The following is a 21,474-nucleotide window of genomic DNA, read 5'->3' on the forward strand; positions in this document are numbered from 1 at the left end:
AAAAAAAGTAGCTATTAAAGTACACTTTGTTATAATTGAAGGAGAATAGTAAGATAACAATACATCCACTAAATAGAATTTAATAATATTATTACAGCAAAGTCTACAAGGCCATCTACCTTAAGAAATCCTTCAATTTTGTAAATATACCAACAGATTTTCATTATATAAGAAACATTTCTGTGGATATAAATAGAAAAACAAGCAAATTTCTTTTTTTAAAAATTTTATTTAAAAGGAAAAAGAGAAAAAACAAAACAAAACAAAGCGGTGTAAAGGTACAAGTAATACAGAACTACAAAAAAAAAAAAAAAAAGTAAGAAATCACCAGTTAATAGATTACACATTTTCGTCTTAGAGATAGTTGCTCAAGTCACAGTATCAAAGCATACAAAGTGAACATTCAAACAGAGAGACTGCAAACAGTTGTGTTCAATGATCCAACCAAAAACATTAATATGGTCAGCTATTTAACACCCCTAAACACAGTTGCAGTTGTATCCTTTAGAACGTTTTTTTCCTTCTCTTTTTCACAACAAAATTTACACATTTTAATCTCCTTAGTTCTTATTACTTTTTTTTTTTTTGGAAGAGAATACAGTCAAATATGGTAAAACAAAGCTGTCAGTCAAAACCAACGATAGACATAGTACATGATGTAAGAACAAAGTACAAAGTTATCAACAATGGTTACCATAATGTCTCTTGTTTCCTTAAAAAGAATTGTCTATCTCATTAGGTATTATAAAGTTGAACAAAACAGTAGAGAACAAGACCAATAAAACCTAAACATTGTAAACATTACAGGACTTCCAAAGGAGATAATAGTCAAACCAGAATGGGCATCTTAGGGAATCTTATTGCCTTCAAAGTAGTTGCCTATACCCCCAAACTTGTTACTATCATACAGAATGGAACAGAGTCTAATCAGTCAAAACAAGATAGTAGGAGTATTACAAGACTTCAAAACAACTTAATAGGAAATCAAAAAGGTTACTATAATATATCCTGCTAGTTTTTTTGATTTTTTTCCCCTTAGTTTAAAAAATAAATTTAAAAAATTAAATAATTTTTTAATGAATAAAGGAGAGGTTGAGATAAAAGGGGGCATAACAACATAACAATACAGGTTAAAGCATGACACTTTCAGCAACCTAGTGCTTCACCACCAAATAACCCGACTTAATAGTGTTACCATAGTGTCTTTTTCCTTGAAATATTTGAACATAACTTGATATGATACAGCATCAAACATATCAAGACAGTGTAATACCATTCAAGTGGATGAAAGCATTGTAGAGTATTTAGAACCAGCTAACAGAAAAATGAACAATGGTTTCTATATTGTCTCTTTGCCTGTAACAATTTTTGTTTATACTACCACATACGATAAAATCCAGTGAGATACAACATGATAAAATCAATGGAGACAGAAGAGCCATAGTTTGGTGTGGCTTCAAAACAAGATGGTATTAAGTCAGCACTAACTATTATGATGTCTTGTTTTCTTCAAAATAGCTGTTCATTGCATCACAGGCCATAATATGAAATAGCCCAAAATAAAGCCATTCCAATTAATGAGTGAAAACTTTATAAGGCTTCAAGGCCACATAATGGGGAATCATGGTTACCACATACTTTTATATATTTGAATCATTTCTTACACTAGGGAAACTATTCGGTGTTCACAGATGCGAGTTTGCTTTATTTCACTTATGAGTATGGTTTCAAGCTGCGCCCATTTATTGATAAATACCTCAATGTGATCCTTATTCATAGCTGAGTAGTACTCCATTGCATCACAACTTTTTTATCCATTCCTCAGTTGATGAACACTTGGGTTGTTTCCAAGATCTGGCGATTACAGATTGTGCTGCTATAAACATAGGTCCACATATATCACTGTGGTATGATGCTTTCAGTTCTTCTGGGAATATGCCTAGAAGTGGAATAGCTGGAATAAATGGGACTTCCAATCCCAGCTTTTTGAGAAATCTTCAGACTGACCTCCACAAAGGTTGCACCAGTCTACACTCCCACCAACAGTGTAGGAGAGTTCCTTTTTCCCCACAGCCTCTCCAGTATTTGTTGTTGGTTTTCTTGATCCTGGCCATTCTTTCAGGAGTGAGATGGTATCTCAGTGTGGTTTTAATTTGCATTTCTTTAATGACCGATAATGATGAACATTTTTTCATGTATTTATTTTCCATTTGTATTTCTTCATCTGAGAAGTGCATATTCATTGCAGATGCCCATTTTTGGATTGGATCTTTGAAGCAAATTTCTTAGGATTACCAGATAATTGAATTGCAATTTATTTTAAAAGTCTGGTTGAGCTTGGTTATATGGTTATTATAAGCAAGCATCTGAAAATTTATCATTTAATAAATCCCATATAGTTTTGGATAGAGAAACTCATTTTCAACTAACATTTGGTAGTTCCTTGAAGACATACTAACTACCATAATACCTAAGAAAAATTTAGTGACTATGATATAGGTTGATTATTGTTGGTGAATAAAAATTGTATATATTTGTGTTAAGCAACTTGATGTTTTTGTATTGGAATTTGATTATAGGATGGCCAAATCAAGCTAGTTAACACTAATTTAATTATGTAACTGTTAAATCAAGCTAATTAAGGTATCATTTAATATTCTTTGTGGTTAAGCCATTAAATCTGCTCTCACCATTTGCAAGACTATATTACCTTATAATAAAACATAAACATCATGTTTTTAAGAAAATTTTCTATACTTCTCTTGTCTCTAGTTTTGTGTGATTTGAAAGTGTCACTGTGTTCTCCCTACCTCTTCAGTCCCTGGTAACTACAGTTATATTCTTTGTTTACATGAGTTAAATTTTTCTAACTGTCCACATAAGTGAGATCATGTGGTATTTTTCTTTCTGTGCCTGACATCGTTAGCATAATATCTTTCAGGTTCACTCATGTTGCCATGAATGATTGATATTCTTCTTTTAAAATGCTGAATAAAATAACATTCTATGAATGTATATGTGTGTAGGTACAGTATGTGTAATACATATATATATATATGCCTATAATATAACATACATCATTCTGTTACTCATGTACATGCATACTATATATGTATGCAGGTTTTACATGTACATATATTTATATAGTATTCTCTGTATACAGCCATCCATTAATGGGCACTAAGTTGCTTCCATGTTTGGCTATTGTTCACAATGCTTTAATGAACATGTGAGTACAGATATCTCTTTGATAACCTTATCTCATATACTTTGGATATATATGCATAAGTAGAATTATTGGATCATTTTATTTTTTTGAGGAACTTTCATAGTATTTTCCATAAAGGTTTTATACATTTACATTCCCATCAATTCTCTGACAATGTTCTCTTTTCTTTGCATTATGACCAACAGAATCTCTTGCTATCTCTTGCCTTTTCTCTACTTCTTTGTTTGTGCATGCTTATAGTACATAGTGATTCATTTATCACGATGAGTTGGTACATGAAGATAATACATCTTCATTTGTTTTTGTTCCCTACCCATTTCATTATTCCCTGCTCCTTCCAGTTTTTGGTCCCCATTGCTATTTGCAGAAGCTCTGTTTCCATTTTCTTCCTTTATTTCATTTTCTCCCATCATTTCCTTCCCCTCTATTCCTTCCTTGATCACATAAATCCTAATGAGTGTGAGATGATATTACTTCTCTGATTGATAATACTGAACATTTTTTCATAAAACTGTTGGTTGTTTTTAATCTTCTTTTAGAAATGTCTAAATGCAGTGTATAGGTACAGTGCTCCTTTTTAATTTGTAATTACTTGTGTATTCTCTAATATCTTTTCCGTGACTGACTTTTAACACTGATTTTAGACTTTCACATTCAGAATATTATTTGACTTTCATTTTCTTTTATAGTCTAACATGTGATCTATTCCTGGAGAATGTTATATAAATGCTTAAGGAGAGTGTATATTCTGATACTTTGGGAATATATATATATATATATATATATATATAATGATTTGAAGTGTGATTAAAGCTCAATGCTTTAAATCTTTATTCCTTGATCACCTGGCCTCTATCTGTGTAATACTTAATACTCTTGTTTCTTACATTCTGAACTGTTTGCTGTTCTTTCTCTGAAAATTGTTTCATTATGCTTCTGCACCTGCATTGTATAGAGGCTTAAAATAATGAATGAATGAATGAATGAATACAATAAATTATAGATGCATAAAAGTGTCATTTATTACATACTACTTAGTGATGAGTGCAGTTGGAATGCATTATCTATTTTAATCTTTAAAATATAGTATTATATGCCAATTACTGCTGTATTGCATTTGTCACCTTGTAATATTGTACATAATTTGTTTCTGATATCATGCCATCCGTTACCCTTTCTAGACGTTTTAGAATCACAAGGATTTTAATTTCTCTGTTTCATTCACTTCTATAGTCAAGCATCTAGAATACTACCTGGAATATAGTAAACATTCAGTTATATATTAAATGATTGAATTAATTGATTCTTTGATCTTGTGATCATAAAATTCAACAGACTAAATCACTGAGGAAATTTTAAAATTTCATTTGACTTTTAATTCTTGAAAGTAATATTGTCTATTACTGTTATTTGAAGTTATTAGTTCTGCTAATAAATTGCACTGAATGGGTTCTTTGTACTCTTCAGTGTTCATTGTGTTCACTGTTCATTATACCATGGTAATTTTAATTTTATATACTTGAACATTGCATTCATCTAATTATCTAATTTTTGAAGTGGCATAAAGGTAACAGCTTATCTCCATTTTCTCATATGTTTAATGTTCGTGATTTGAGCTCTAAACTGACCTACCTCATTCTTTACATGGCATAGCCATTTGTACTTACATATAGCCACTAACTGAATGCCTTACATTTAGCAGGTATCTAAAAATATCTGCTGACTTAATTTCTTGCAACACTTTAGTGTAGTTTTAAGTAACCCGTCAAGTTTTACTAAACATTTATAAGAAAAAAACATTTAAATTAGGCTACTTAGTCCAAAGCGTTATATAAAAAGCCAAATTTTACAGATTCATAAGAAATTAATATATTTTTAAAAACAATTTTTCCTGTATGTAAAAATTCTTAATTACTAAACATTTTGATTTATTTAAAACACTTTCTCTAGTTCCCAACACTTTTTCTTAATTATCTTATTTTGGTGACCAAGAAGTTTCAAATATGAAGTAAGTTTTTGAGGTATTAGTAATTTTTCCTTGGAGGAAGGAAAACTTCCTTGAAGAAGGAATGTGGGTGTATAGATTTGTTGAGGGCGTTGCTTCACTATCCCTGATGCTTTTCCTCAGGAAGATGAAGGAAGCACTAAGGAGCAGTAATCCCTCTTCCCTCCTCCCTAGGGGTACAGAAAATCACACCATGGGCCCTGTTTCCTCAGTACGTTTTTTTATGAGTTCCCTTCTACCCCAAATCAAATGACTTTTTAAAAAAATATTAAGAACCCTGAAATTTAATTACTATAATCCTCAGAGTTTTGATGGAATGATTGCAGTTAAATATTTATATAACATATGTGTAGACCACTAAGGGCATTAAGCCTTTGGTGATAGCAAAACTTGCGTTAGATTTTTAGATCAAATCCTGGAAATACACTGACTGATGAATAATTTTTTGAATGCCTATAACTTATCTCAAAAGGAAAGAATGCATTTCTACAAGGCTACTCACCTCAAACTCACTCAAATCAAGTTTTATGTGCATTTAAAGTTGCCAGTGTTTTAACATTAACCATGTATTACACTTAGCAAAACCAATACATTCAAATTTATTCTGTGAATCTCACCAGACTTTTAAAATACTTTTGAAAGGAGTTTGACATCAGACCTATTCTCTGTACTACATGGCATTATTTAAGCATTCATTTTATATTTAACTGTAGTTTAAAAATCAGTTTATAAGATAAATGTTCATTTCATGAATAGTAGTGCTTACTAAAGTACATTTAAATCACTAATTTCTTTAAATTGATCAATTTTGTGTAAAGATAGCTATTTAAAGATTAAAATGTGATAAGAATCCTAGTGATATTCAGAAACAAGAACAAGAGCAGTTTTGGTCTTTGAAAATATTTACTTCATTATCTTTATGATTCTAACACCAAGTTTAAGAAAATCTAGTTCTTGCTGTTGTGGATGATTTAGAGGAAAACTGTCATTGATCTTGAAAATTCATATATTTGATGTGACTTGAGAATTATGTATATATTGTTATCTAAATATATTCTGTCTTATAATAAAATCATAGAATCCATGTTATGAAAATGTATTCAAGTATTTCTCTAAGATTTCCAACTATTTAGTTTTGGTATGATCATTTAGAATGCTTAGTTCTAGGTTTTAAATTTTCTTTCAGAGAAAAAAGCAAAATACCAAATTTTATGCAAAAAGCATCAGTTAAACAAAATTCTTAATGTTCTTTAAATTCTGCTTACAATCTAATTTTATCTTATAGGTATATCATTTTCATTGTTAACAAAGTTACCAGTCTTTACTTTCAATTACAAAAATATTCAAAACCATCTTCTAGTTACATAAAGACACATAGTTATTAAATGATAAATAACTATTAATCAACATGTTATAGCCCATAGCACAGCTTTTATGTACAGATACTTTTCTATTCAAAATTACTTCCGTGCATCAATAGTTTAAAATGTTCTTTTCTCTCTTACATACTATGAACTGACCCAGCATTATTAGAGCGGTATTACCATAAACCAACTCCAGTTAGTAGGAAAAAATAATTGTTAATGAACCAAAAGTAGAAAAGAAGTTTCGACAAGTATTATTGTCTGTATTGTGTCCTTTAATATCACTTTTCTGTTTATTCCCGGATGTCTGTATTTGTATGAATGTGTATGTGTGTATACATATAGTACATGTGGATGTTTGCAAGTAATCTTTATTTCACAAACATAATTTCATTGTGTGTACATTGGTAAGTATCTGATTGTCTCTGACAGAAATGTTTAGAAAGTCAGTGATAATATGTGGTATTTTACCAAGTGATTAATTTATTTTGGCTCAAATCACTAGCTTAGTAATACAGAGTGGTTGCTCATGCTCAAAAATGCATGATCAGTAAATAGTTTGGGGATTTATCTCTTTTTAGACTTGAACTATTCCACTCATTTAATAAAATGGATGGATTATTTTCAATAAACACAAAAATGAAACCTTTTAAGAAGTCTTATAGACTTAATCTTTTTAGAGCAAATTAAGTCTTCTAAAAGGGTGCCTTAGTTTGTTCTACTTGCCAGTAATGTACTATTATAAATTTATCATTTTGCTTTCACCTTGTTTTTTAAAAGATGATACTTAGTCCATCAACTTAGATCACTTTAATTTGATTTATACTGTTGTGTTGAGAACGTGTACAAATCAAGTTTTACGTGCATTTAAAGTTGCCAATGTTTTAACATTAACCATGTATTATACTTAGCAAAACCACCAGTATTTTAAGTTACTAGCAGTGATCTCATGATAGAATTAAGTGAATTGCTTTTGTCTGGTATAATTATTTAACTTTAAAACTTGGTAAAAATATGCCACCTGTCAGCATACTTCAGTGAGCAGCATTTATTCAGTTTGAAATTTATTTTTGGCCCAGAATATACTACAGTGGTAGAGACAAAGTCCTGAGTTCAGTCCCAGCCCCCCCCCACCCCCGCCCAAAAAAAAGCAGTAAAAACTTGTGCCATGCATTTTTGCCAAGTGTTGTTGATGCATATGTGAGAAAGATAGGGATTTATTCCTCAGGCCACTCACAAATAGACAAAGATGGAAAAGGTAATGGGAAAAGTAAACTTTTATTATTTAGCCCTTATTCTATCTATGCAGTTACAGGCACTTCCTATCATTTTAATTATTTCATATAAAGTTCCATAAGGTATTTATTATTCTCATTTTCTAGAAGGGGAAATAGTGTTTTAGATGAGAGAAGTTGCCCAAGGTCTTAAATCCAAAAGTGACAGTGTTGCGATGTGGGCCTTTGACACTCCATACTCCATGTATATTTGTACTTCTGGAAACTCTGTGTGTCAAGCACACTGAGGTTATATAAAGGGGTCACCATTCTCGGAATTCAGAGTTCAGTGAGAGCAGCTCAAGCTCAAAAAAGCCAGACTACTATTTTAGACTGTATTTATTTACACCTATATTATCACATTTTTGTTGAAAAACACTGTGATAAAATTAAGACAGTTAAAATGCATTTTGAACAGGAATCCATTGATTGGTTTGACATTAATTTTTAATTTTAGTCTGCAAGAGGATTTTATCTGAAAATTTAACTGTTTAAGTTGGTTATAACTGGTATAACTTAGTGTTTTTAATTATCTTAAATTTCTCCCTGAGGAAAACTATATTTAGCTGTACAAACCTTCCCAATTAGTTTTGTCCATTAAGCAGTCAAATATAAAACTAGTGGAGTCTTCAAGGTTTTTTAAGTGAAGCAACTTTATTTTAATGTAATTAAAATTTTAATTTCTATAGTAAAAATTAGGGTTAATTTTAGAATGAATATGAATACCTTGTGTTATTATCAAATCTTTGTCTCCCCTCCAAAAAGCATCTAAATCTTCTCTATGTTAACTACTACTTCTTATGCAAGGAAACTTTAGACACCTTAGTTTTTGTAGATGTGGCATATCAACAAAATAAAATAATGAAATTCTAGTAATATATATACATTTGATTACATGATGGATTCTTCACCTCTAGTTGGTCATATGAATACACTTCGAGTATTTTTTAAATGCAGTGCAGATGCTACAAGGCAGTGATACCCGCTGTGTGGGAATGGGACAGGACAGGTGGTGGGTAGTTATATTTGACAAGGGATTTGAGGGAAGTGTTTATGAATAACTTTTCCTTTTTACTCGAATCTCTTCTTTAAAAGTACTGAAAAGTATTATTTAAAAGATCCTTATGCATGTCAACACATACTGTTATTTCAACACATACTGCCTTGACATGCATAGGATTCTTTAAAGAACTCCTAATCAGTCAGCACATATGCCAGAAATTATGAAAGTTGTGTTTATTTTCTTGTTAATGATTAAAATTTTCTGGTTTTCTGTTTTGCATTAAGGCTTCATAGTTTAGAGAAGGAGTGGTATTTTTTCATTGAAATTAATACTAATCTTGAGAAATAATATACAACATTTTTGGATGTTTTCTGTGACAGAGACTGTACTAAGCATGTAATCTACATTAATCTCATTTCATGTTTGCAGCAACACCATGAGGCAGGTACTGGGAGAGCTGAGGCCAGGGGAAGGCGGATACAGCCTCCTGGATAAACAGCTTGAGAAGTCAGCAGTGCTTTTGTGCAGATCCTTCTGCAGAGACATGTGCCAGGCAGCCTGCCTGCAGCCTGTGACCTTTGCTGCTGTACTTTGCCATTTCTTTTAATGAGTTAAAGTCTATACTGGACCTTTGTAATTTAACTGATTAACTCTTGTTTACTGAGCACCTGCTCTTTGCTTTGTTTGAGAAATTTCTTATGTGTGTTTGTATACATCAGATATATGCATAATTATATAGATACCTTATGCCAATATTTTAATATAGGTAAAAATTTATTATGAAACATGAAAAATTAACATATTTGATACTTACAAATTTCAGTTTATTGATGGTCGACTGGCAAAACTAAATGCTGGAAGGGGTTTCTCTGATGTATTTGAAGAAGAGATCACATCAGGTGGTTTTTGTGGAGGTATGGAATATTTAGAGTATGATTATCTGTCTTTTAAATAGCAGTTGTCTCGACTTTTCAACTTGTGTCTGATGTAATCTATTTCATATACAATGATTTTCTCCTAAGTATATAATATCTTATAAGAAATATGGTGTCAACTTGTTTTGCTTCATATCTGTTATTATTAGCATTAAGATTGTCTCATAAATTGGTAGCTATTTGCTTATATGGTCTCATAATATTATCAAAAGTAACACAGAAATCCAGTCAGTTTATACCCTTTAAACTTTCCTCCTGAAAAGCCATAGTCTCTGCTTGAAAATGACTAATGACAATAGCCATAACTGAGTATGAATTTAAAAACTGAGATTACAGTTGAAATAATACATTGTAATCTAATCCAAAAAATATTTGAACACTAATACTGCAGCTTTAGGAAGGTTTTAATATTACCATCCCACAAATCTAATTAATTCTTCAAACATAAATATTCAGTGTTATAATTATATAGGCAATTAATGACCTACAAATCAGTATTTTATGCACTGTTATTCTTGTATATTACTTTGGCTTGCAGAGAATTTTTTTTGAATCCTTGTAGTGTTCTGTCCATTCACTTAAGAAATATTTCTTGGTGTGTACTATGTACTTTCTAAATACTAGGTGAATGAAAGAAATAAAAATTACTTTAGCATGTTAATTTTGACCTGTTATAATAGTGTTTTTCTACCTCTCCCAGGTGTGGTGGTAGATGCCTGTAATGTCAGACTTGGGAAGCTGAGACAATAAGATTGCTTAAAATTCAAGCCCCTCCTTGGGTTACACGTAGTAAGACCCTACCTCAAAAAGAAAGGAGAGAGAGAGAGAGACAGAGAGAGAGAGAGAGAGGGAGGGAGGCAAAAGGGGAGGAAGGGAGAGAGAGAGGAAGGAAAGAAAGGAAAAGATTTTCATCTATACATGTATAAAGTCCCTAGCCTTTAGAACAAAATATGAAAATATAAAAAGAAATCAGTAATCATCTACAATTTCACAAATTTAAATTTATTCTTAACTAAGAATTATTTTCACACTATGAAAATATAGAAAATATATAGAGATCATTTGTTCATTAAAATAAATACAAATGAATTTAGCAGTCTTAGACTTTCATCTGATATAAGTACATTTCATTGAAAGTATTTAGTTTAGGGAATAAATTTACTTAGCAAAAAGCAGAATGTCGAATCATTTAGTTCCATCATTTCCTCAGCTTATGGATTAAGAGTTACCTTCAAATGGAACTTTGGTGTTAAAATAACACTTTTTTGCTTTACAACTCTGAAAAGCAAAATATTGTCAGCTCATGGACAAATTGTTTGAGCCATCTATTCAGTATTTACATAACTGCTATCTCATTATCTTTATGACCCGTGGGGCTAGTAGCTTCTATAGAATTGAAGATGACATCTTGTGACAGTAATGGGGTAGAAGTATGGTCCTTTTGTGCAATTAAATTCCATAGTCTTAACCATCTAGCTGGATGCTTGTATAATACAGGGAGATGTCGTGTGTGTGTGTGTGTGTGTGTGTGTGTGTGTGTGTGTGTGTGTATGTTGGAAGAGGGTAACTAGAAATTTTTATTAAAGGTTTTACTGTTCAAAGAAACAGAAAGGGAGTATTGTCTTCTGACTTAGACACTGCTGTATTTTAGTACAACTTAATGACAATTGCTTTTTGCTCTTTATTGCGATGAAAAAGGTTTTAAATTCATTTTAATTTTAAGTAACAAAGACTTACCCAAAGAGATGGTTTTACCATCGTTAACTTCCATGAACAAGAAATTACCTCAAAAATTATGCTTGTCAAATGTTATTTTTAATTCTATTTTAGATATGTATGGAAATTACTTCTAAAAGAAAAGAAAGCATATTATTAGGATTTAAAACGGGAAAAATAAATAAACTAGTAAAAATTAGTAATGTTTCTCTAAATACTAATTGGGATATGTATCTGTCTGTGTAGGATATATGTTCTTATATGTATGTTTGTGTGTGTGTATTTCCAAAAGTATTCTACTCCAAACTTGTCATAGAGACTATACTTATGGAAAGAATGTGTCTGTGTTGTGATGTTCACCTGTTCTTCTAAGAAGAAAACAAATTTAACATTGTGATTCTCAAGTAATAATTTTAGTATTATTTATTGAGCACTAATATGGGTCAGAAAGTCACATAAGAGATCTATAATATTTCACTTGCACTTTATAACAATCTAGAAGGCCAGTTGATCATCTCATTTTGGAGGAGGGGCCTCTCAACTGAGCAGTTCATTTAAGGTTACACAGCAAGTAGAAGGCAGAACCTGAACTCAACATGTGTCTCCTTGCTTCAGAGCTCTTGCTTAACAGCTGTAACACACTGATATTTAAATATTAGGATCTTACTAAGAAAACATTTATAAATAGTTTTACTCAGACCCTCCCTAATATGATCAAATACAAGCAAAACTTCTGTCTCTTCTTTTAAATATTTCTCTTACACATAAAGCTTAGGAAAGATCACTATATAATAAACCAACAATCACAAAAACTGAAGGGGAAATTTTATTCTGTTAAACAGAAATAGGAAACTTTATGGAAAAGTTATATGTTCTGTTTTTATACATCAGTGTATAGTAGTTTGTACACTATTTTTGCTAATGTCCATGGTCATGATAAACTTAATGAGTATGGTAATATTTTACAGTTATGTTTCTAATTAAAAATTCAACACAGTCAGATACAGAACATCTTAAATATCATTTGAATCTAGAGCTGTAAAAATCTGTGACTGTATGGAGATTTTCCAAAATTTTTTTCTGTCCCATGGGGACTATTCAGGAAATACATGATTTCCTTACACATGATTCCTTTCATAAGACTCTCGCAGAATATTCAACCTTAGCTTAAAAGGAAAATAGTAAAGACATAAGGAAATGTGTAAAAGAATACCCATGGAGATTACAGGGTGATAAAAGAGAACCTGAGAACAAAGGACTCAGTAAATACAAATGTTAATCTATGAAAAAGTCACCAAGGAACATTCTGTTAAGAACATGATTTTTCAAATATATATATATATTTTTCAGTTAAAATAAAACTAGTTCTTAAATCCAGATCAAATTGTGTAAACTTTGGAAAGGAGAAATATTTTCAGGTTGCTTTTATACAACTATGTGTATATTTATTAATAGCATATGCTTCTTCATTAGTTTCCTTATATAAACGGGTGAGTCTTTTATTTGTTTCTTTTTACTAACTACATTATTAAAGGGTTTGAAAAAGTGGTAGGCATTTGCCAGTTTTAGGGACATTTCTCTGGCCACATTGGATAATGTAGACCACTTTGTCTTTTAATAAATATTTACAAATTACTAGGGTTTCAAATAGATTTAGAAGAAAATATTGGCACAAATGAAAAATCAAAATTCTTTCCCTTGAGTATGACAAAGTCAGTTGTTTAACAAGAATAATGTTATATCCTCAAATATGCTTATTAATTGTCATAAGATCGTTAACTTAAAAGAAAGACTGAGGAATTACTTTAGCATTCAAATGAATATTTAGGGGAAAAGTGGCCTCATTTTTTTCATTTTACCAGAGGATCATGTGCTACTCTCAGAAGTTTTGTGGGGACAGAAACCTTAAATCATAGGAACATTTATATTTGGAGACAGCCCTTAAAATTTCAAAACTAAGAAGCTATTTTTGAAACATGTTTTACCACATTTCCCTATAATCTTAAATACTGTGTTTTTTCCTAGGGAGTTCCTCTTTGTCCTCATACTTTATATTTCTAGATATTACTGTCAAATGTTTTTATTTCCTTTCCTTTCAAGGAGCAATCTTATCTCTTTTCTAATGTGATGGTTTTGAAAATGGTACAGAGAAAACTTTTATGTGACTTAAATTTTATTATTTTTAAGTAATCTTAGAGGTAGTATTTTAAGAGTTGAAGGAATAATAAGCCATGAATTAAAATACCTAGATTCATATACTTTCTTACTTGCTAGCCTTCCAAAGCAAATAATATATCACCTCAGAGCCCCATTTCTTTATCTGGCAAGTTACTTAGAATAATTAATATTTATGGTGTTCCCAAGATGTATTGGGGACCATACTACACATTGTATAATCACTATCTTTCATTCTGGCAATAATTCTAAATGGCAGTCACTGTTTGGTGTATTTCGTGAGTGAAGAAGCTGAGGCTCAGCGTGATGAAGTATCTCGTCCCAAATCACATCATTCACAGATGGAGCGTGAGCTCCAAAGGCCCTTTAAACTCTGAAGACCTCTTTCCTGTGCTGCCTGTGGCCCTCTCTGCTTTGCCTATTTTACAGTTCAGAAATACAAGTCAAATAATGTAATATAGGTAAACACATTTCATGACCCCTAAAGAGCTGAATATGAACTTTTATATTTGTCAATTCTATTTTTATGACACTTCTGAAATTTTTTAGTAGACATTCTCTTTGTAGTTCAAGTATTTAAGTATTTTTCTGGGTTGACATATGCTCCAGAATCGTATCATACTGTTACCATTTCTGCTATCTGAAAACACATTTTGGAAAAAAAAAATAAAACCCTCTAAGAATAACTGTAATATCTAAGTCTTAAAATATGTGATTTCTAGTCAACCATTTTTATTAAAGAAGTAAAAAAAAAAAATGAACAGGTGAGAACTTTGAATAAAGAAGTAAAGTAAATTATCTGGATGAATGAAGAGAGGTAGTATTTTCTTTTGTTAAAATCTGAGAAATTGATAGGAAAACTTGGAATTTGTCATTATTTTTAAAGGAAAATAAATATACCTTTAAAATTTTGGTCAGACCAATGCCACCTGGAGCTCTAGTGACATTTAAACAATCATTTTACTTTTATATATGTTACTTTAGGTAAGTACATTTTGCTATAATAATTTGATGAAGAAAAAAATATTACTTTCTTTTAAATTTCTTTCTCCAAAAGAACACACAATGCCATGCTGAGTAGTAAAAATTTGTTTATCAGAAAGTTGTTTCTTGAAATTTTTTTTAAATTAGAGAAAAATTTTCAGTAGAAACGTGAAACTAAAGCTGGGAGACAGCTACAAAAATATTCTTGGGCCAGAATCATCCTGCCTCTATTTTGTAACAGCAGACTGATACTTTTTAAAAAATATATTCTTTATGCATTTGAACTATTATTTGAAGTAAGCCTAACTGTGTAAAAGAAGAAAGCCTTCGCAAAATAATATAAGCTTCAAATATTGACAAGTCAGTTTCAAAAGCATGGGAATTTTAGATTTCAAAAGAGAGGTTACATTTTCCCTTGAGGAATAATACTAACATTAAAGAATATAAAGTGATATATTAGCTTGATAAGTCAATGAAGAACACATTATTGTCTGTTTTTAAAAGTGCTAATTACTGTGTTCCTTGAAGTAATTCTTTTACAATACTGGAATTAAAACTTGCCTGCTAAAATGCTGAAACTGTGATTTCTTAAGATGATGATTTATGGACTTATTTTTGATCATATGTTCCTGGGAACTTTTATGTATTCCAGGGAATCCAAGGTCATATCAACAGTGGGTGCATACTGTTAAGGTAACATGAAATCTTTGACGTCTCTTCTTTCATAGTGGTAATTATGGAGAAATATTGAATAAAGTGTGCTATTTATAGTTACAATGTTTATTTGTAATATTTGAAATGAGTTTATATTCTCATAATTTGGATACCTCTGTTATGCTTATAGTTTGTTGATAATCATGATGATTTTAATTGAAACTTTTATTCAGAGATAAGTAGCTTGATTTGGGAAGCAAGGATTCGTTGTCACTTTATGTTATATTACAGAACAAGAAATTAAATACATTAATAGGATTTGATGGAAACGTTGTAATTTCTAATAACATTGTTTGGTTAATATTTTTATATGAAACATTTCTTCCGTAATTTGACTTTATCAAGATCTGAATACTGAAACCTCTGATAAATCTTGTATTTTTTATTATGCTATATATATATACATATGTACTATATTACTATCTATATTACTCATCTAGCTAAATTGAAAGATGAAATCATTTTAAGTAATGTGTTATGTCAACTAAAAGAACAAAATGAAACATTCAAATTTTGTTCTAAATTATTATAGAAAAACTTTAAAAACATTAAACATGAAATAATTTTTATAGTTCTATTTAACTTAAGAATAAGGTTCTTATTCTATGTTACTATTGCTGCTTTGTTTTTAGGACAATTTGTCAAAAGTTTTTGAAAATATGCTTGTTTTTTCTTTTCCAGAAAGGAGGTGCACTATTCAACACAGCAGTGACCAAAGCAACTCCTGCTGTACGGACAGCATATAAATTTGTAAGTTTTATTTTGTTATAAATTCTATTGCTAAAACTGTGCATTCCTCTAGAAACTAGATGTGTAAATTCAAAATATTTACCATTTTTAATGCTTAGAGTTAATATTAACCAACCCAAATTCATTTATTAAAATTCGTTTGTTGATAGAGAAACAATATTTCCTTTATATAACCTTAAAAGATTTCTTTTTTGTTTCAAAGCTACCAAAAAATCACACATCAAATTGAAACAGTTCACAGTCAGGTACCCTTTTGTAAATTCAGTTCTTTCATAAAACAATACATTTTAAATTTTCATCATGTACTTGAGGCTAAAATGGGAAAAAATAAACAGATACGGTAATATTTCTTCCCTCAAAGATGCACTGACTCTGCATATTTAAAAATTTTAGAGATTTGCCATAGTTTATGTTACATTAATAACAATAATATTAAATAAGCAATAAAATAAAAATCTTTCATATGATGACCAAGAGCCTTCAAGGTCTGTTCCTTTCTCTGTCCTGTTCCATTTCACCCTGTTCCTCTGCAGCTTACAGACCTCTAAAAATAGCTAGTGCTCCTTGTTTCTTTAATGCAAGATACCTTCTTCTGTCCTCATCCTTGCTCGAGTTTTTCCTAACACTTGAAACTCTGTTTTTGCTCAGTAGCTACCTAGTGAACATTGGCTTCTCCTATGAGATAGTTCAAACATTGGTTTCCTTTCCAAAAATTTTTCCCAGCCCTTCGGAGAAAAACTTATATAGCTATTTCTACATCCCTACAGGAACTCTGAGAACTTGTTTCATTACTACCTTTGCTTCTGTGTGTTTTTATTTTTAGTACTAGACTGGTAGCTCCTTGTGGGGAAACTTTGGAATGATATTCATTCAAAACAGTTTTTGAAATTCAATAGGTCTTATATAGTCTATATTTATAAAAATATTTAGGCCAGTACTTGTGATTTGATGAGAATTTGTCTCTAAATTATCTCAGCAAATAAGTTAATGTGATGGACTAATAAAATATTTTAATAAATATTTAGACCTTTTGTTTTTTTCCTTGACTTACATCTACAATATACATGCAGTTACTTTTTGTTTAAAAAAATCTATTTTGAAGATTGCATTTTATAGTAGAGAAGATAATCTATAGAGTTAATTCAAATATACAATACCAACATTCAAAAATAATTATTTGCCTTAGGAACATTAGCCTCTGCTGTTTGGTTTTCCTATAACTTTACTAAGAAATCTCCCTCCATAGATAACTATCTCTAGAGAGTAGGTTTAAATTTTCACAATGAAATAGCACACGGCTGCCAAGTGAAAAACTCAATTAATGTTGAGCCTTGTTTTTCATACACACAAAAATTAAGTTTCTGCAAAAGGTGTAGCAGTCAGTAGGCCCTCATTTTATTCCTGAAGCACGGACTTGAAGAATTTTTTAAACATTAATGCTGTTGTGTTGTTTTATAGACTATGTTTCTTCCCCTAATTTTACTCAAATATTTCATAAGAGTACAATAAGAAAGCAAGCTTGTTGAAAGCTTTATTCATTATTTGCAATTTTTGTCCCTGTAATCAGAAGAATGTTCTGTTTGAAGCATTCTCTGCAAGGCAATAAAAATCTTTCCAAGTTAAAAATTTTACGTTTTTTAGGATTATTCTTTCATTTTATTTCAGACTAATTAAGATCGAATTCCTTGTATCATTTCTGTTGTGATTATGCCTGCAATTTGAGATTTCAGGCAGGAATCAGTCATTTCATGACCTTTATGGTTTTACCTAAAACTTATCTTTCCAGACTGCTCGTATTTGTTCTTTGACTACAAATTGCAATGAGCAAAACTTCCAGTTTCTATTATGTGTGTATAACAAACTGTGTGCACCTTGATTTTCTGCAAATGGTAAATTTTTTCAAAAGTGAAGGCCAAGCATTTACCTTGATTTCAATTTGTTTAACAAATGAAGAATCTGTCATGAATTAGGCCTTTTGCTCATGTCAGAGTTAGAGTATGTAAGGTAAGAAAGACACTGTCCCAGGTTTTCTATTTTTATCCCCATTGCTTTGCTATATGCTTTGAATATGCTACAGAAGTACTAAATATGTGTTCGTTGAGGTGAATTACAATTTTGTTCTATGCTTACAGCATTTTTAAATACTGATTTCTATGCCTAGATATTGTTTCCTATGCTTTATGTGCTTATGTTTTTATATGGCTACCATGGCGATAAAAAAATTAGAGGTGATAAGCATGCTCTCATAAGTCCAAGAATCACAACAAAGCAAAGTGCACATTTACCTGAGAGAGACCTAAGTCTTCTTTTTGTTAAGCCTTTGGTCAAAGCTATCTGCTTGATACATTTATATAGAGAATGCTTGTCATATATTGTTATATTTCATCTTGGTAAAATGAAAAAGAGGGAAAGAACCTGTATTCCATCTTCCAGGTAATAGGAAAGACATCCAGGAAAGAGGTAGGACAATAAGCGTTTAAATTAATTAGCACACATGCTGAAGGACCACCCGCCTAACAGTGGATTCCAGTCTGTTCACTAAAGAACATCTAAAAACATTAGTTGATCAAGTGAAAAAGAGGATATTTGGGTAAACCAGAATATACTCCAAACATAAACAAAGCATGCATGGGTACACATTTTAGGAGATGGGAACAGAAGCATTTTGCTTGATAATTATGTATTTCCTATATAAAGGAAATGTAGGCATTATTCTAAGACTTCCAGTGGCTTTTCAAATAAAATAATGAATATGACAGTGCTTTATAAAACTCTGAAAAGCCGAAGGCTAAAATTTAGTGTTGTTTGTTTAGATTATCTTTTAGTAAGTATAATATTTTAGTTTTGCTTCAGTTACAATGAATGATTTTTTCATTCAGTTCAAAATATTCCTTGAACAGCTACTCTATGCATTACTACTGGGTACTAAAGATATGAGTAGAAAAGAAATAAAGAACTTGGGAAAGTCATGATTTACATTTCTAGAAGCATCTCAATAGATCAGGATGGGTTAGTCTGAGCAAGAGTTTTTGAGTTTGCTTGTCATCAGTTTCTGGGTCTGTGAATGAAACTCAAGAGCCTTCTTTTTGGTGAGACTTAAACTCACTAGGTATGTTTTTCAAGTTTTTCCTCCTTCCTTGTTGAGAAGAGAAGGTACTGGACTTTGTAATTAAATAGACTTAGCTTTGAATCTAAGCTATGATCTATTTTCTGAGCCACAATGCTTACTTATAAAGTATGACAGTGATAGAGTTGTTGTAAAGGCTAAATGTGATAATGCATGCTACACACCCAGCACACAGTTTTGTGTTTGGAAAACACAAAATAAATGTGAATTCCTTTTTTTTTTTTCTTTATTATTTTTTTTTCTACTCTGACCATTATGAATGAAAATTTCAAGTGACACAAAGATTGAGGCTTTTATGAAGCCCCAGTTTTCTTAAGTTAAATTTCAGGGGTTTCACAGTAGGGCCTGAGCCACTCAGATACTGGTGCCAAATTCCAGCAAAACATGAGGATAGCATTTAGGCTGTTAAACGACTTCTAATTTTTCCCAGAAAATCTATTTACAAAATAGCAAATGGCTTTACTGCTAAAAATCTGTGTGTGCCTATAAAGCACTTTAATAAAGCCTTGTATAGTTGCCTGAGTTTTCAAATTGAAATATTTGCTCAAATAACTTGGTGCTATGATGTAATTTCTCTTTGCCCCTAATTTGTTGTAACTTCAAAACTGGGCATTAGTGGTTTGGTTGATTCCTCTTGTATTCATTATACTTTGGGAACCCAAATAGGCTAACCATTAGCCTTAGTATATTTATATGTAAACAGAGGCTAATCATGTTTTTAACCAGTCTTCCTAGGAATAATAAAAATAAATGGGTAGTCCTGAAAATAACTTTCAATTATAATCTGCTTCTTTGCTAAATAATATGAATAGGTAGTAATTTTCAATGAATATAGTTGTATATACTTATCTTATAGATGGTAACAGAACCATTCTAAACCAGAAACCTTTATTATTGTTTTCCAGGCAAAAAATCATGCAAAGCTAGGATTAAAGGAAGTGAAGAGTAAGCTAAAACACAAGGTACATCATATTCTTTTTATTCTACCTGGATTCTTGTATTAGCTTGAAGTTTATTCTTTATAGGCCACATCAGATTTATATTTTAGTGACTTTTGAAATATGCTTATGCCTTTGTTCAAGAATGTATTTTCTGAAACAAGCCCTCTGGCAACTATCTGCATTCTATATGCATCCCCTGAATAATCTCTTTATTGTTTGCATATTTTATCACAGAACTTACAGATCTTTAAAGATACTTTTATAGGATGTTGTTTTCATAAAGTTGATTGCCTTGATATCACAATTGAAATTCTTGCTTCAAGCTGAAATTTTTGTTTAAAAAAAGATGTCACTGGCATAGAATTAATCTAGAAATGCCATTATTTGGTTTTATAGGCTCTTTCCAGCATTTTAAGTAGATTTTTCTTCATGTACAATAAATTTTATATGAGGATTTATATTTAAATCTATGACTATTACAAGTATATGAATATTAATGTGTATGTATGTGTATGTTTTGTTTCACTTTATATCTTTGCAGATTTTATTATTGGTTGTTATGTTTTGAATTTTCCCTTTTTTCCCTTTTTGTTTCTTTTTGGTCTTTGGAGACAGGGTCCCACTATGCAGTTCAGTCTGGCATTCAGCTCACTTTCTAAAACAAAGCTGGTCTTGAACTCACAGTGACTCTCCTGCCGCACCCTCCCAAGTACCAGGATTACAGGCATGCATCACCATACCTGACTTTTTCAATTTTACCTTTGAAGACAACATACTACATACAACCTCCAGTCATAGTAATGGAGAATAACTTATCTTAGAACAAATTTTATTTAAATTATCCAAAATAACCAGAAATTATTTTGGTAATCATTGACTCATAGTGTAGAAAAATATAGTTGCTCCCTAAATACATTCTTAAACTTACAGTATATAAAGTTGTATGCATATATATCAGATGCTCTCTGTCAATCAAATAACTTTAGGAATATTCTAAAACAATCCTTTGTATTTTTTGTATATGTAGGAAAATGAGGAAGTTTATGGGGCCTGCTCTGGTGCAGTGCAGCATGCACCAGTTTACACATTACACAGTGAAAAGGGAGGGAACCTGGAGAAGCGTAAACTTGCCCAGGTAAGAACATTTATCCTATCTGCCTCCACATTTTGAAATTGTATAATTTAACTGAACACGTTAGGAACAATTTTGGACCTACTGCATGTTTATCTTATGATAAGAAAACCTGCTGCGTTGGT

General features: G+C 31.1%; 1 protein-coding gene across 2 annotated transcripts in view; it reads left to right on the forward strand.

Moving 5' to 3' along the window:
- Positions 1-21,474, forward strand: part of Dennd1b (DENN domain containing 1B) — a 239,276-nt gene that overhangs the window by 192,588 nt on the left and 25,214 nt on the right. For both annotated transcript variants that reach the window (XM_063239912.1, XM_063239913.1), the window contains 5 exons: positions 9,699-9,789; positions 15,338-15,378; positions 16,081-16,149; positions 20,182-20,238; positions 21,245-21,352. In XM_063239912.1, coding sequence (XP_063095982.1) covers positions 9,699-9,789; positions 15,338-15,378; positions 16,081-16,149; positions 20,182-20,238; positions 21,245-21,352 — 366 coding nt within the window. The remainder of the gene's footprint in view (positions 1-9,698; positions 9,790-15,337; positions 15,379-16,080; positions 16,150-20,181; positions 20,239-21,244; positions 21,353-21,474) is intronic.

This window comes from Cavia porcellus, unplaced genomic scaffold (genome assembly GCF_034190915.1).
Source record: "Cavia porcellus strain 051 isolate PalLab524CR breed Dunkin Hartley unplaced genomic scaffold, mCavPor4.1 scaffold_29, whole genome shotgun sequence".
Lineage (NCBI taxonomy): Eukaryota > Metazoa > Chordata > Mammalia > Rodentia > Caviidae > Cavia > Cavia porcellus.